The 17,922-nt window shown below is 49.9% G+C and overlaps 1 protein-coding gene across 1 annotated transcript in view; it reads left to right on the top strand.

The window, feature by feature from the left end:
* Plxna4 (plexin A4) overlaps nt 1–17,869 on the top strand; it is a 533,417-nt gene extending 515,548 nt beyond the window's left edge. Inside the window, exons 29-32 of the mRNA XM_004661200.2 lie at nt 103–272; nt 5,840–6,052; nt 12,095–12,245; nt 15,633–17,869. Coding sequence (XP_004661257.2) covers nt 103–272; nt 5,840–6,052; nt 12,095–12,245; nt 15,633–15,728 — 630 coding nt within the window. The 3' untranslated portion in view covers nt 15,729–17,869. The remainder of the gene's footprint in view (nt 1–102; nt 273–5,839; nt 6,053–12,094; nt 12,246–15,632) is intronic.
* The last annotated feature ends 53 nt before the right edge of the window (nt 17,870–17,922 follow it).

The following is a 17,922-nucleotide window of genomic DNA, read 5'->3' as shown; positions in this document are numbered from 1 at the left end:
CCGGCGCTGACCTCCCCTGGGCCCTGCCCTTGAGACAGCTTTTCAAATGCTTCCTCAGAGCTGTGTGGGCTGAGCTGGCTCTGAACACATCTCCTTCCCCAGGGCACGCTGCAGAAGTTCGTAGACGACCTCTTCGAGACCATCTTCAGCACGGCCCACCGTGGCTCCGCCCTGCCCCTTGCCATCAAGTACATGTTTGACTTTCTCGATGAGCAAGCCGATAAACATGGCATTCACGACCCCCACGTCCGTCACACCTGGAAGAGCAACTGGTGAGTTAGGGGCTGGGAGAGTTGACCAGGAGCTTTCGGGAGGACGTGAGCTCTCTGCCCTCCACCTCCCAGCGGGGCCTCCACCTAGGTGTGTGTTCTTCAGCCTTTGCATTTCTCATATGGACTCTTTCTCTTCCCACTCTTCTGACCTGTTCATACTTATTTCTTTGCAATCAGTCCAACAGTCTGCCAACCAATAATTATTAGACAAGTTCAATGAGCCAAAAGACAATACATGCAAGCTGGGCGTGGTGGCGCACGCCTTTCATCCCAGCACTCGGGAGGCAGAGGTAGGAGGATCACCGTGAACTCGAGGTCGCCCTGAGACTAATAGTGAATTCCAGGTCAGCCTGGGCCAGAGTGAGACCCTACCTCGAAAAAAACAAAAACAAAAACACAAAAAAGGAGATAAGACATGCCAATGTCACAGCCAGACTCATCTCACATCGAGGTACCTCCTGGGTGTGGGACACTGTACTAGACATTAAGGATCCTACATTTGTCAGACTGGGCACCTGCCCTCAGTGGACAAACAGACAAGGGTACAGGAGAAGGAAGCCAGTTGTCTGGGCACACAGGCAAATGCTAGCATAGAAGATGCATGGATGTAACAGAGCCGCAGGGTGGTGGCATCTCAGGACTAGTCAGTTGAGTTTTGAGGCGCACACTGGTGGCACCTGCCTGAACAAGAGGCATTTCTACCCCATTGAAGAAGCTGTTCTTGGGCTGGGGAGATGGCTCAGTTTGTGAAGTAATTGTTGGTCAGGCATGAGGACCTGAGTTTGGAGTCCCAGCGTCCACATAAAAGCTGAGTGTAGGGCTGGAGGGATAGCTTAGTGGTTAAGGCCTTTGCCTGCAAAGTCAAAGGACCCAGGTTCGATTCCCCAGGACCCACGTTAGCCAGATGCACAAGGGGGTGCATTCATTTGCAGTGGCTGGAGGTCCTGGCGCGCCCATCCTTCTTCTTCTCTCTCTCTCCCTCTTTCTCTGTCAGATAAATAAGTAAATAAAAGTAATTTTTTTTTAAAGCTGAGTGTAGTGCTCCACTCCCATAATCCATTCCTGTGCAGATGGAGACAGGAGGATTCCCGGGGCTCACTGGTTTGTTTGTTTGTTTGTTTGTTTGTTTGTTTGTTTGTTAGCCAAACCACTGAGCTCTGGGATCTGTGAGAAGCCTGTATCAAAAAAAAAAAAAAGGGGGCTGGAGAGATGGCTTAGCGGTTAAGCGCTTGCCTGTGAAGCCTAAGGACTCCAGTTCAAGGCTCGGTTCCCCAGGTCCCACGTTAGCCAGATGCACAAGGGAGCGCACGCGTCTGGAGTTTGTTTGCAGAGGCTGGAAGCCCTGGCGCGCCCATTCTCTCTCTCTTCCTCTATCTGTCTTTCTCTCTGTGTCTGTCACTCTCAAATAAATAAATAAAAATTAAAAAAAAATAAATAAAAAAAAAGAAGTAGAGACGCTGGAGGGATGGAGTTAAAACATTTGCCTGCAAAGTCTAATGATGCGGGTTCAGTTCCCACTACTCCATGAAAAGCCAAATGCACAAAGTGGCCCGTGCAACTGGAGTTCATTTGCAGTGACTGGAAGCCCTGACATACCGATTCTCTCTGTCTCACTCTCTATCTCTCTCCTTCGCTCTCTCTGCTTGCAAATAAATAAAAATATTTTTTAAAATACGGTGGAGAGTATAGAGGAGGACACCCAATATCAACCTCTGGGATCCACATGCATGCACCCCCACACACATATGCATCCACATGTATATGAATGTGCAGAGACACACTCTGCACACAATTACATGTATAAAAAAAAAAATTAAAGAAGTTTGTTTCTTCACTTCCCTTCCCAAGCTCAGATTGGAAAGAGATGCCTGGAACTAGTTTTTGTTTTTGTTTTTGTTTTTTTCCCCCTGGAGGCCACAGGATTCTCAACTATTGATGATATTCTACATGTGTTCACAGGGGCCCCCTTTTCTCCTTTTAACAGAAAGCATTTCCTCTTCATTTACGTGGGGGCATGTATTTCATTCAGCATTGAAGTCACAAGGCCATGAAAGCTCTACCTCAGCACTGCTGGCTAATGTCCTGTCCATTCCAGAATTATTTCCCTGACATCTGTCTGCAGTCCCACTCTCGACCACTCTTCATGGCTCTCTCTCTCGCTCGCTCTCTCTCTCTCTTTTTTTTCCCAAGTCAATACGGACCTCTACTGTGTCTGCTAGGACTGACAAGGCCTCCAGGACATGGACAAGCGCTCTGATAACCTACTCGTGATCCAGAGCTAAAGACAGAGGAAGCAGAAGTCAGGCTGTGTTGCAGACATGCTATTCCCTGGGGCACTTACTGGTACCCACCTGCTCTACCTGCAGAGGGGTACCCTCTGTGGAGAGGGGACTGCCAGCCCCAGCAGAGGCTTGCTTGGCTCACGGAGCTGAAGAGTTTGTGCCCACATTAACCCTCACTTAGCGAGGGAGGCTGTTTCCTGGTAGAGACCTTCTCACCCTTTCCAAACAGGACCCCGAGAATTGGGGTTCCACTCCACATAGACATTGTGGGGAGACAGCTTCCTCATCTGTCAGTTGTGACAGTGTGACTCTTGGGAGCTGACCAAGGGCAGCTTCTGACCCCTCATCACATCTTTCTGTGAGTCCTACCCAATGTTTGCCTTCCCATGGGTCAGACCCTCTGCCCACCCCTTCTCTTTGACTTTGCCAGAGAGAGAAGGCCCTTTCCAGACCTCTCCTCGGGACCCTCAGACACCCACCGCAAAAACATCCCAAGCCCTTACCTGTAAGCCACTCCTTCTGCTGGGGTCAGATCTCCTCCCAGTGAGCCCTGTGTCCCTGGGCTGGAGGCACAGCCCTCCTTCCTGTCAGCCCTACAAAGAATCCAGATACTGAACACAGAGATAGATAGTCCTGGGTGACAGAAAGTCCTGGAGGTAGGCAGCACTTCCACATTTAAGTTCACCTCCCAAGAAGACATCGACCCAACCCCAGTCTGCCCCTTGGGAGGATGCACTTTGTCAGAAATAATGAAAACTGAGGGCTGGGGAGAGGGAAGAGGGCTCTGCAGTTAAAAGTGCATGCTTGTAAAGCTTGCTGATCCAGGTTTGACTCCCCAGTATCCACATAAAGCCAGACACACAGTGGCTCATGCATCTGAAGTTTGTTTGTAGAGGCAAGAGGCTCTGGTAAGCCCATTCTCAATCTCTCTCTCTCTCTCTCTAATAAATAGATTAAAGTATTTAAAAACATGTAATAAGTTATAGATCCTGTGCTTCATGCGGCTCATTGTCAGTGCTCAGGAAATGGCCTCTCTGTTCCTGGCCTTAGGTGTGACTCACCTCTCCCCCGCCATCTGTGCCCTCCTCTACTTGCTTTCTTTTAAATAAACCTCCTGCTCATTTAGCTCTAGTAATCAGTCAGAGACGAGTGGCCCTACTGATGCTAATAACATGCTAATATTTCATCAGGCAAGGAGCCTCAGGGGCATCCCAGCTTCCTGTGTGATATGCCTGTCATCCCAACTGGCTTAAGGGACAGAGAGAAGCAGACAGCGCAGCCATATGGATTCTCAGCATCCCTGTCCTGGGTGCGACTTGTGGAAATGTAAGGAAATGCAGCTAGGAGGCTTTGCTGGTGAGGAAACTGTCCTTCATCCAGAGCTCTAAGTCCAGAGACTGTGCTCTCCCCTTAGGAAGTCGGCTCAGCTACCATCATCCCCCGGGACCCATGCGTCTTGACACCCTGAGCTGTCCCTGTTTGCCACCCCGTTTCTTTCATGTCCTGGACTTCCAGGGACAAAACAAAAGCCACCAAGTATGATCAGGGCTCAGTACACCTGCCCCTATCCTATTATCCTATGCAACATTTTTTATTTTATTCATTTCTGAGAGAGAGAAAGAGGCAGATAGAGAATGGGAACGCCAGGGCCTTCAGTCATGCCAATGAACTCCAAACGCATGCACCACCTTCTGCCTCTCTGGCTTACATGGGTCCTGGGGAATCGAACCTGAGTCCTTTGTCTCTGCAGGCAAGCGCCTTAATGACTAAGCCATCCTCTTCAGCCCCAGTGCCGCATCTTTTGTAGGACTTGAATATTTGTTGATTGATTGGCAGCCGTGAATGTCAGGTCTTTCTTTTATTTATGGCGTTCGTTGTTTGTACATCTTGGCTGTTGACAGATCCAACGAGTACAGAAATATTGTACTCGGGGCCTTGAAATAAATAATGTAATTCAAAGAGCTTAAATTCTAAGATGCAAGCCAGGCACATGCAACCATTATAACTATCACCAACAGTGAACACAACCACCCAAACAACAATAAAACATCAGGGGGTCGTGGGGAGGTGAAGAGGTGTGGGAGCAGAGGGAAGGAAATGAGCCGAGCTCGACTTGCCACCATCCCCCGCCTTTCCTGTCACCAGCTCATAACCCGAAAGAGGTCTGGGGTGGGTTTCTTCTCATACAGGGACCCTCTCTAGCAACACGTAGTGACTACAGAACCAAGGCCACGCTGCTCAGTTTCTCTCCCCCTTATCCCTGTGTATGCCAGCTCCTGCCCAGCTAAGGAATGCCTCTGTGGCGTCTTAAAACTTTTCAAGTGTTCCATTTGTGAGGAGGCTTTGTGTAGATGCTGCTCTCTAGAGAGGCTTGGCGTCCTGTTCCATCCAACGTGCTTGGTCCAACACGCTTAGGACAGGCATGGAGGATTCTGAGCGTGCGCTTGACCATTGGTCCAGCTCTCCAGAATACAGGCTCCCCGAGGACAGAGGATGTGCCTCAGTTACATTGCCTGGCAGGAAGTTGTTGGTTACTGGAAGATGATAGTTAGGTAGGTAGGTAGGTAGGTAGGTAGGTAGGTAGATAGATAGATAGATAGATAGATAGATAGATGATAGATAGATAGATAGATAGATGATTGATAGATAGATAGATGATAGATGATGGATGGATGGATGGATAGATAGGGAGGGAGGGAGGGATGAGATGGGATGAGATACCATGAAACGAATGAGACTCTGATGCAGTGTGGCGCCCCTAGTGAAACATCACTTCAGCACAGTCACGTTCAGCCACAGTGCCTTTTACCAGGCAGGCGGAAGGAATGATACCCGGCCAGGCAGGAAGGGCATAACTTCTGCCCAGTCATTAGTAAGCAGTCAGATGTGAAGCTTTGATCCCAGGTGATTCCTAAGAACTCTCCAAAGGGATGTTCTTGGCATCAAGTGCAAGGGCTAGACAAGATCAGAGTGCTAAATGTCACTCTGCCGCAGCACACGCCAAATCTGCCTTCCCCACTGATGGGAAGACGCAGAGGAGCCCCATTGTGGCTGGGTATCTTGTCATCGCCAGTACCATCCAGCGATGTTTCTCCAGATGAGCCGCTCGTCCTTGCTTATCACCTCCTTGGAGGTGAACTGGGGTCTTCAGACCTGCTTCCCAGCCTGTCCCCCTGCACACCTTCCCTTGTGAGCTCGCTAGCCATGCCCTTCCTTGGGACACTCTTCACCAAGCTCGGCCGCACTGCCGTCCCTCCTGACCCTCTGCCTCTTGCTTTGACACAGCCTCCCCCTGCGGTTCTGGGTGAACATGATCAAGAACCCGCAGTTCGTGTTCGACATTCACAAGAACAGCATTACGGACGCCTGCCTCTCTGTGGTGGCGCAGACCTTCATGGACTCCTGCTCCACGTCAGAACACCGGTTGGGCAAGGACTCGCCCTCCAACAAGCTGCTGTATGCCAAGGACATCCCCAGCTACAAGAACTGGGTGGAGAGGTGAGGATGCCACAGGAGAGTGCCTGGCTGGAGCAGGCGGTGTCCCCCGGATTGGAAGCTAACACCCCCCTTCCCACCCAGGAGCACTTCCAAAATTGGTCACTCCCACAGCTGGCCCTTCAGCTGAACGCCTGCACTCCATGGCCACTGGGGTGGCATCAACTGAACGAAGCCCTGCGAACCGTGGTAGAACTTAAGCCACTTTCCTATAAGGAAAGGTGTGGATCTTCATGGCTGTCGTGACCTTTAGGCCAGAAAGGAACTGTGGTCTCTGCTGTAATCTCACTTCCTCCAATACATCCATTCACAACTGTACGCCATCCATGCATACACCATGTGTGCATGCATGCAGAGCAAGTATACCATGTACATGTGCCACACCGTGCATGCACAGATCATATATGTATGCATATAATCATTCCATGAACACACACAATATATATTATATATAATGTACATAATATATTATATATAAAAATATTTTCACATTGTATATTATATATATAACATACACATTCATAATAGAACATATATATTAGATATTATATATAATTATATTATTTATATATGTGTATATAATTATACTATAATATATAATTATATAATATTAATATTATATATATTAATAATATATATTATAATATATATACCATATACATATTAAAAATAGAACAGATATGTAGATATACATATATATCCATATGCCATCAATACATGCCTATTGGATGATAAAACAGCAAGAACCCCAAATGCCTCTGCCTGAAGGACTCCGCCCATCTCTCCAGTCCATCTGGCATTGTTCCCTGGGCATGTCATCGTCATCCCCCGAACATCCATCCTCACTGTCCCCTTGACTCTCACGAGCTGAACTCTCTATACCCCGGGTCACGTAGCATCACCTCGGCCACCACGCCATGTTTCTGTGACTGCCAGGCCACAGGCTAACCCTTCACCTTTGCAGCCTTGGCTCTCGGTGATTGCTGGCTGGGGGGGGGGAGACTATCCCACGTCCACCTCTACACACTTTGTGCTGCTAGTGTTTGGGAGCTCTCTACAGACACATTACTGGTCTCACGCGGCTTCTGCCTGACGCCAAATCTAGAGATAGGCAGCCTCTTAGTTCCCACGGAACCACGGGCTGCCTCATTGACCTCTGCAGGTAGAACCCAACAGCAGTCGCCAGGAGCTCCTGGGTCATGGTCAGCTGGTAGTGAGCTCCTCTGGTGTTTTTGTTTGCTTAATAGAAAGTTTTATAGTCATTGTATACAACAGAATAATGGGTTTTGTTATCACCTTTTTGCATGTATTTCAGTTTCTCTGATCATATTCACTTCAGTCTCCCCCGCCCCTTCTTTTATTTTGTTTTTTTGAGGACGGGTCTCACTCTAGCCCGGGCTGACGTGGAATTCTCTATGTAGTCTCAGGGTGGCCTCGAACTCACGGCGCTCCTCCTACCTCTGCCTCCCGAGTGCTGGGATTAAAGACGTGCGCCACCATGCCCTGCTTCATTACCCTTTTTTATTACACTAGCTCCGCTGATTTTAACCCAGAGGACCCTCAACCCTCAAGTGTGTCCCACGAGCACTGTGGGCCTCACTCACTTGGTGTCTATAGGTCTTTCCTAGCTGCTGAGTGGGGAGGAGCCATCCTTGGCCCATTGGGGACCGCACACTATGGCATGCCACATGCAAATGTCACCGATGGCATGTGTCTTGACATGAAGAAGGCTGAGAATCTTGAACACTTAAAAATGCCTCCTGAGGAAAACCTCTGAACATAGAAAACAACGGAGCTCTCCCTAGGAGCAGTGCTGGAGGGGAGCCATGGTCATCCTTCAACCAATGTGTCCTCACACTAGGCAGACAGGGGTTAAGCCATGCTTGGTACTGAGGGGATGCTAAGCGCTTGAGCCTCCTGTAATGCTATCCAGAAGGCCCCCATCCAAGCTGTAGTGTTGGGGGGGGCCTCAGGAAGTGAGATCCACATTTTTCTGGGCCTGGAGATGTTTCACAACCGTTCAGTGAGGTCTATGAAAGCCACGTTTGGGGACATTGAGAGCATCGGGCTTAAAATGTCTTTCATACTTGGTAGAGGTTCTCTGCCAGCCCCTTATCCTACCACACTTCTGGCTGAAGAATCCTGGCCACCAGTGTCTTGTCCTACACAGGAGCTCCCTGAGGGCTGATGAGGGTCCCACTTAGGGTGTGCACATTCAGCAAGGATAGACAGCTGAGAACAGAAGTGAGACTCAGTCCCTCCTCCGTAGGGTATGTAGCCATCCCTGGGGGATTGGGGGGGATTCCTGAGGGAATTTCATAGCATGAACTCCATCTGGAAAGGGCAGGCAGAAATCCCACATGTTTAAGCATGGTCACCCAGGCTGGCCTTTCTTTTGTTTTTGGTGTTTGTTTTTGTTTATTTTTAAAATTTATTTATTTATTGGAGAGCAACAGATAGAGAAAGAGGCCGAAAGAGGAGAGAGGGAGAGAGAGAGAATTGGCATGCCAGGGCCTCCAGCCACTGCAAACAAACTCCAGACACATGCACCCCCTTGTGCATCTGGCTGACGTGGGTCCTGGGGAACTGAGCCTCGAACCGGGGTCCTCAGGCTTCACAGGCAAGCGCTTAACCGCTAAGCCATCTCTCCAGCCCCAGGCTGGCCTTTCTGTTCCTTACCACAAAGTTAGATGCTGAAATGATGGTTCAAGCTTATTAACAGGGATTCATTGCAACACTCACAACTGATGAGACATCTCTGTGGAGGGCTGTGGCTCAGAGGCCAGCGCGGCAGGAGTGGAAGGGAAGCAGCTGTGTCCGCAGTAGAGGAGGTTCCACGCAGGGTCCTGATCAGGCTCAGGGGCTGGCGAGAGCACTGGAGAGGTGAGAGCAGTCAAGGCAGCATTAGCCAAGCTTACAGAGAGCCACTTCAAAGGTGGCTTAGTGGTTAAGGCACTTGCCTGCAAAGCCAAAGGACCCAGGTTCAATTCCCCAGGACCCACGTAAGCTAGATGCACAAAGGGGCGCACATATCTGGAGGTCATTTGCAGTGGCTGGAGGCCCTGGTGCACCCATTCTCTCTCTCTCTCTCTCTCTCTCTCTCTCTCTCTCTCTCTCTCTCTGTTTCTCTCTCAAATAAATTAAAAAGCCTAGGGCTGAGAACAGAAAAGAAAGTGAGCAAGACTCTTTAAGGTCTACGCTCACCAAACTACTGAGCTACCTGAGGCTGGACATAGTTTGGTAAAGGGCTTGCCATTCAAACATGAGGACCTGAGTTCAGATTCCTGGCACCCATGTAAGTCAGGTGTGGCGGGATACTCCTCTAACCCCAGTACTGAGAAGGAGTACCCCTGGGACTTGCTGGCTACCTAGTCTAGCTGAATCGGTAACCTCTTGGTTCAGTGTGAGACCCTGTCTCAGAAAAGTAATGTGAGGAATGGTTGAGGATGACCACAAACAACAACCCCTGGCCTCCACACCCCCTCACACATGTACATACATGCATAGGAACCCCCACTTTCCCCACACGTAACTACCATGAACACGCATACACACATACCACACACATAGGCATACAAATATAGAATTTGCATATATTTGCCATCTTATCTAGCAACTTTCCAACCATGAAGTTGGGTAATAGCTGGGGATGGGGGTTCTCGAGCCGTACCCTCATCCAGTGCAGCCTCCGCCAGGCCAGGCAGAGGAGAGCACCAATATTACCTCACACTAGGAAAAGAATGTGAAGATGTCACCTGTCAACTTCAGACAAGAAGGCTCCAGTGCCTGCCTGAGTCCCATTCCACTCTCCCCCTCCAAAGCACACGGCCACACGCGTACCTTCCAGATGTCCTCTGTGCTGAAACGCGCTGGCCTTTTCATGCACGCCGATAGGGTGCTGAGCACCGGCTGCTCTCTGTAGGGAAGTGTCCCTTCGTCCGGGAGACTGTGACCCCTAGCTTGGGCTCTCATATCCCCCAGTGACCGCAAAGGCAGCTCTAGGAGCCCTGTGGTAGTCTCACCAGGGAGTAAGAACAGCGGCGGGGGTGGGGGGTGGAGTGGGGACAGGGACTTGGCTTCTCTTGACAGTTTTGTCCTCTCTGGGAACTTGGGATGTGTGTGTGGGGTGGGGGCGGGTGCGGTTTCATACTGTTCCATACTGATCAGAGGCCCTGGCTGTCTATGGATGATAGAGTAGACCTGTCTGGAGGAAGCTTTGGAACCAGAGCTGCTGGCCACAATACGAAAAGGGAGAAAAGCCATTGTATCTGCTCCTTGCCGGCACGACACGCTAAGATAGCCTTTTCCTGGCAAACCGATCTTGTTCATGAGTTGTGGATCCATGAACAGAGAGTAGCACAAATCTCCTTGGCTTTGGGGCAGGTCGGGGACCAGCGCTGAAGCCTCTGATCTCCAGCTATTACACAGAACATTGGCATTTATTGGATCCAGAAATAGTGGCAATGAAAGGCTTCTCTTGCTGGACCTTTATATATATATATATATATCTGGAATGTCTTTAAGTCACCCCAAACTCTAGGCATTGAAGTACCCAGGGGAGGTGCTTGACTTTGGAGTGTGCTGTGGGCCTTGAAGACAACACACTCGTTTGGAATGGAGCAAAGGATCCAAAAATGAAGCAGGAATAGGAAGAAAGGTCCGAGGGACAGGACAGAGAGAGTTGTGGAGGACGGAAGTCCAGATGAGCCCCGTGTAGCACTTCCTCCTTCTGGGACCCACAGAGTGCTCCCAGAAAGGCCAGTTCATTCCTTATCCCTGTTCTTGCCTTGTGTTCATGCTGGCCATGGTGAGAACCATTCAACAGGCAGTTAGCTCTGCATCTAGTGTACGCTTGGGTTTCTGAAGGCCACAAGGCTTCCCTTCTGACCAGCCTTTTCCCTGGCCAGACTTCAGGAGACCTCTTCCTACCTCTCCCTTCCCCCACAGGCTGATCGACAGTGTCAGCAGGCTGTGGCCCAGGGCAGAACAGCCATTGCAGCCCTTGGTAAATTGAGATGTCATTCAATCACAGGCCCTTGAACCAATGGCTGGAGGAGCTTTGAAGAGCCAGTCTGTCACCCAAGTATACTGGGCACTTCTAGGGACATGTGGAAATTAAGGAAATGCATAGGGCTTTGGGGGCAGGGGGGCTTGTCATTGCACTGAGAGATGTGGACCAAGAAAGACAAAGGCAGGGCAGGTGAGGTTATCTGGAGCTCACCTGAGAAGGACGAGGCGCAGGATCTCAGGGCCCATCCCTGTCACCACATGCATACCACCTTTAACTTCACCGCCCAGTGCCTCTCGCCTCGCCTCACCTCCTCCTCATCTGAACCCCCAGACTCCTTGCTTCAGCCCTGAACCCGAAAGCACATAGGAGTTAGGCGAGAAGCGGCCGTCTTCAGGCGCTGCGCTCTCTCTCAGTTGCTCATTAGGAAACTGCACAGCTCCGCACTGGCGGGAGACCTGGGGGCCTGGTGCATAAAATGTCAAACTGCAGAAATTAAAAATGTAAATGCTGGCATCTAATTAACCAGTTGACAGCGGTGCACAGCTGAAAGTGACAGTGACTGATTGCCTTCTGCCAGCCACTCTCCCAGCAGCCGCCCCCCCTTCCCGCCCCCCACACCCACTGTCCCTCTCTGGTTTAACCTCCAGAGAGCTAAGGCCATCATGGGAGGATCAGCTGTTCAGAAGAGACCTGCGTGTGCAGAGAGGGGCAGGCCTGAGTGCTGGCCAAGGAGCCGAGAGCAAGGCAGAAGCTTCAAGAAGCAAAGGTCGCCTGACTCCTGGTTCCTCTCTCACCCCAAATTGTGCCCCCCCCCCATGTCCCTGAGTGCTGAGCGACAAGTGTTCTGCCCAGCTGAAGCCCAGATGTGAGAGAGGCCACCGTGGTTCCCAACGTGGTCACAACACAGGCTGGTAATGCCTGGAGCTCAACTGGGGCCCATGGCTTCAACCACGGTGCCAGGGCTGTGCGTTTCCATCTGTCCGCTGTGCCCCACGCGCAGGACTCTGATTCTGTCGCCCTCCTGCTCCTCACAGGTATTACTCAGACATCGGGAAGATGCCGGCGATCAGCGACCAGGACATGAACGCGTACCTGGCGGAGCAGTCGCGGATGCACACGAATGAGTTCAATACAATGAGTGCACTCTCCGAGATCTTTTCCTATGTGGGCAAATATAGCGAGGAGGTGAGCTTTTGCTTCGTGTGTGCTAGGCAAATGATCTACTACTTAGTTATCTCCTGATCCTTCTTTGTACTTTTTCAAAAGGTAGCCTTTTTTGTTATTGTAGTTTTTGTTTTATTTATTTATTTATTTATTTATGAGCGAGAGACAGACAGACAGAGAGAGAGAGAGAGAGAGGAAGAGAAAGAAAGAGAGAATGGGTGCTCCAGGGCCTCCAGCCACTGCAAATGAACTCCAGTTGCATGTGCCCCCTTGTGCATCTGACTTACATGGGTCCTGGGGAATTGAGCTTCATACCAGGGTTCTTAGACCCTACAGGCAAGCACTTAACCACTAAGCCATCTCTCCAGCACCCCCAAAAGGTAGCCTTTTAAAAATATTTTATTTTTATTCATTTATTTATTTGAGAGAGAGGGAGAAAGAGAGAGAGAGATTGAGTACATTAGGGCCTCCAGCCACTGCAGATGAACTCCAGATGCATGCACCCACCTTGGGTATCTGGCTTACTGGGAAATAAAATCTTGGTCCTTAGGCTTTGCAGGCCAGCAATTTAACCACTAAGCCACATCTCTAGCACTTAAAGATACTCTAGATAAGTTGCCCCAACTAGACTTAAATTTATTCTGTAGCCCAGGCTGGTCCTGAACTTGTGATCTTCCTGGCTCAGCCTTGTACATAACTGGGAATAGAGGCCTGTACCATCAGGCTTGGCTTCTATTCTTTTATTTTCTCCATACTATTGCTGTCTGTGTTTTTTATATTTCTCTATCTCCACGGTCTAATTTTTTTTTGAACACCCATGGATAGTGTGATGTGATGATGGAAAAGACAGAATCTAGTAGGATGGAATGGAATGAGATGGAATGAGATGAATAAGTTAGGAAAGAAGTGTCAAATAAAACCAGAATAAAATCAGGACAGGATGAAGTACAATTTTTGATCTTATGTTCCTTAGTTGGAAAACACTGGTCCACCATGGACTCTCCCTTCTCTCTATCTAGCTCAAAGGTGCCATGGGAATTACTTAGCCTTGCAGGTACAGAGCACGTGGTACGGGATCCAGACTCCCCACACCTGAGCACAGCAGCCCTCTCAGAGGGCCAGTACCCAGGGAATCTTCTGCCTCACAGCCTTGTCATCCAGAGAGGTTCAAGAACCTGGTTAAAGTTGGCCCAGGGGCTGCAGAGATGGCTTAGCGGTTAAGCATTTGCCTGTGAGACCCAAGGACCCCAGTTCAAGGCTCCATTCTCCAGGACCCACGTTAGCCAGATGCACAAGGGGGCGCATGCTTCTGGAGTTTGTTTGCAGTGGCTGGAGGCCCTGGCACACCCATTCTCTCTCTCTCTCTCTCCTTCTCTCTCTTTCTCTCTCTCTCTTTCTCTCAAATAAATAAATAATAAACAAAAGATAAAACTAAAGTTGTCCCAGCAGGCTTAGGGCCAGCTGTCTCATGGGCCATTTGCAACATAGACTTGAATAAGGGGAAACCAATGGTGAGTCCTTAGGGGGAGGATGTCTGCCACCAGTTTGTAGACCAGTATTTGTCTAGGGCAAAGTGCTCCCCACTGTGACAAGCTAATAAGGATGGGATGTGCTGTGTTACATCCCTGTTAAATCGCAGCAGCCTCGTCTTGGAAAGGACTGTCCCTTACCTCTAAGCACACTTCTCTACTCCGAGGGTACAATGGACGAGGGGACAAGTGTCCCATCTTTATGAGATGATGCTGCATGTAAATGACACTTGCCCACCAACGTAGTAAGCAGCTGTAGTGTGACGTCCCTGGTGAAACCCACACGGGGCCAGGGAGGTTCCTCAGTGGGCAATGTGTCTCCCTTGCAAGATGAGGAGCTGAGTTCAATCCCCCATGCAAAAATGCCAGGCACAATAACACACACACGCTTTAGTCCCGGTACTGGAGAGGCAGAGGCAGGAATGAGTCTGGGGCTCACTGGTGCAGCCAGTCCCGGCCACTGAGGTACCTGTGTCAAAAAAGAAAAGTGAATGATGCTTGAGGAATGACATCTTGCACTTGCATGTATATATACACATGCACAAGCAACTGCACACAGACACAATTAAAAACAAAACAAAGCCTATGGACTAGTCATGAAGTCCAAACCACTAGGAGCCTCCCTGAGCTGCCAGCCTCCATGTTCTCGTACTTTTCCCTGAACCATGCTCCTCAGACTCCAACTCCACTACATCCCACTCTGCTTGTCTCGCGCCGCCTGTGGAACAGGCTTGGACCCTAGGGTGCTCACCTCTGGGACCTAACTTTAACCTCTGCGGCCCAGAGGTGGATTCCAGAGGAGGGAACGTGCCTCTGCAGAGCAGTCACACGTCTTGGCCCAGATCTCTCTGCTAGCACATCCCGCATCCTCTGAGCCACCACGGAGCCCCAACAGATTTTCCACAGGCACCACAACCACTGCCTGCCCTTGTCCTGACCATCGGGGCTCAGGAAAGGCGTTGACAGACTTAACCAACCAGTGAAGCTTACCCCCTTACTCTTCTAAATACTAGCGCCACCTAGCGGCCTTGTGCTTGCCTCACCTTTGTGCGTCTGGCTCACAAAGGATCTGGAGAGCCAAGCCTGTGTCCGTAGGCATCACAGGCAAGCGCCTTAACCTCTAAGCCATCTTTCCAGCCGGGGGTATTTGGCTGTTAACAGTAATCAAGCCAAATGACTTTCTAGGTTTAGGTATTCTGGCCCCCAAGGAGCTGATGGGGGAAGTCTTACCTTTTTGGAAAGAGAGGCAGAATTGGTTAATATTCATGAAATGCCATTCCTGCTCAGCATGAGCACCATGCTTGTGCATTGGAGATGGAGCTTGTGAATTGCCAAGGACCCCTCAAGTGATCTTGGTGCATAGATATCTTCAACAGAGCCTCTGCCTTCTGCCAGCTGGTATGCTGGTATCCTGTGCCAGTGGATCACATCGGTGCCCCCATGCCTCCCATCTCTCCCCACCCATGCCACCCCAGATGCCTGCATACCCAGCGGTATCATCTGCTTGTGCAGATTATCATTGGCAATTACACATCTTCCCAACCCACTGACCATACCTGTGTAGACCCTAGGTCTTAACCCACTGACTGTGCCCACGCTCTGTGTGGACCCTAGGAAACACAGATGTACACACCCATGCTAGTAACTTTCTGGGTTTTTTTTTTTTAATATTTTATTTATTTATTTATTGGAGAAAGAAACAGAGAGAGACACAGATAGAGAAAATGGGCACACCTGTGCCTCCAGCCACTGCAACTGAACTCCAGATGCATGCACCATCTTGTGCATCTGGCTTACATGGGTCCTGGGGAGTCACTAAACTGTCTCTCCAGCCCCATAACTTTCTGGGTATTTTTTTTTTTTTTTGATCCTTCCACAGATCCTTGGACCCTTGGACCACGACGACCAATGTGGGAAGCAGAAACTGGCCTACAAACTAGAACAAGTCATAACCCTCATGAGCTTAGACAGCTGAGAACCGTCCTTCCAGGGCCGCCCTGGAGGGAGGGACACACCAAGCCGTGCCTCAGTCTATAGATCATCATCTTTACCAAGTGCAAGTTCCGACAGGCATCAGCAGCGTTCCCTAAGCAGCGTTGTCTCTCCTCTACCCCCCTCCCTGCCTCTGTTATCTCTCCCTCCTTCCTGGATCCCGTCTCTTGCGGTCGCTCTGCTTTCAAACAAGCCACTGACCTTCAGTCAATCCAGGGTGGCCAGACCTATGACAAGGGATCTGACCAGAAGGTTCCAGAGCAGGGCTGTCTTTTTTTTTTTTTTTTCCAGCTGCTTCTAATCCCACACAGCATCAGCAGGAACCGCATCTAGATGAGGAGCTGTGAACAGAGAATGTCTCCTATGCTGCTATTTCAGCTTCTGCTTAGAGAATCCCCACTGTGGTCCGAAACTTGGCTGAGGGAAACAGCTCTGAGTTCAGTATTACCTGAAGTGGGAAACATCGGCTGGCTCTCCCTTTCCCCACACTCCCGACTCCAAGGGGCCAGGCAGTGGCCTGGGTGCTTTACTACTGTGAGAAGAAAGGTCTTACTGCCTGCACAGGTTGGAGTGGGGACCTGTACGTGTTGGGAGACGCTCTCTGGGGCTTCCTTCCACCTGTTGGTATCCAGAGGCCTCCTGTCCTCTTCCAGTTTCCTCGGAGGCCTTCCAAGCATCGATATAGACCTGCCTGTCCCAGCCTCCTCTCTTCACCTGTGGAAAGTCAGGCAGGGGAAAGATAGCAGTTTACATTCCACCACGGAGATGCGCCTGCGTCATCTAACCTGGCTCCTGTCAGTGTAACATGGGGAAAAGGAAAAAGAGTCACCTCCGTTCCAGAAGTGGCATTTGTTCTCCATCTACCACCACGTTCAAACGCATGGTGACCATAATCGCAGAGTCATCGCCAGAGAGCCTCGAGCGCTATCTAGATGTGGCCTCTCTGCTGTCCTGTGTCATCAACATCAAGGGTCACTACGCAATGCAGAGGGCATTCAGGAGATTCTCCAAGGCTCCATCTCCACCATCTCTGAGACCTCTGCAGAAGGCTGGGACAGATAGGCCAGGCCCTGTCCTCCCCAAAGAATCCGGTGCCATTGCTATGCAGATGGCTTTGTCACCGGACTGTCCAAACCTCCTTCGTCAACATCTCAGCCATTCTCATTCATCTCTTCAGCAGTTGTCTTTGGAAGACACATACTCAAACAGAGCCTCCCACGACCCACCGAGATGCCAGCCAAACTCAGCCCCCAGCTCTTGTGTCTGGGAGGGACTGGACAGCCAGGCTGAGGGACTTGATTGGCTACGGAGGGAGGTGAAACCAACTGACCGTGGCCCTGGCATTCATCTTTCCATCTGTCCTTCCGTCTGCAGATATGCCATTTTGTTTTCGCCGGTCAGGCAAACGTGTGATCAGAAACAGGTACCCAGTGAACAAGAAATGGTCCAGTAGTGGGTCCTAGGAACCCATCCTACATCTTGCCTTCACGCGCTCCCAAGTACCAGATATTGTTCCCGACCACCTGCTCGAGATGAGCCTTCCATCTCATGGAGAAGGAACCATGGTGTTTTTAGCAAAAATCTATGTCATCTTGCATTTTTAAGAACACTAGCCCCTTGGGAGAGAGAAAGAAAAAGAAAGAAAGAAAGAAAGAAAGAAAGAAAGAAAGAAAGAAAGAAAGAAAGGAAGGAAGGAAGGAAGGAAGGAAGGAAGGAAGGAAGGAAGGAAGGAAGGAAGAGAGATTCAGCCAGGTGCTCCAAAAGATTTCCTTGTCTCGTTCTGTGTAGAAGGGTTTTGAAGTGGTTTTGTACCTCATGATCATCCATCCATCCATCCTGCAGCTTCAGGACATTTCAACGCGTGCTTTCTGTACTGAGTGCTAGTGTGCGGGAAGAGAAGTCACCCATCCAAAGGAAATCAGGGTCACCTGCCAAGGCCTGAACTTTGGTGACCAAGAGCAGAGGCGTCTTGTGGCAGTGCAAGTGAATAAATGCAAAGATATACCAACCTAACAGGCAAGAACAAGAGAATGGACAAAGATGCACTTGAAAAGGAAAATATAAATAATAACAAAACAACAACAACAAAAAAAACACCAAAGCTTTTGGCAAACGAAGTACCAGGTGGAGAAGTGTGGAATTTCTATCTCTGATCATTTTGTTTTCTCCCAAGAAGC

Source organism: Jaculus jaculus, chromosome 10, assembly GCF_020740685.1.
Source record: "Jaculus jaculus isolate mJacJac1 chromosome 10, mJacJac1.mat.Y.cur, whole genome shotgun sequence".
Classification (NCBI taxonomy): domain Eukaryota; kingdom Metazoa; phylum Chordata; class Mammalia; order Rodentia; family Dipodidae; genus Jaculus; species Jaculus jaculus.
This window is presented reverse-complemented; position numbering and strand designations above follow the sequence as displayed.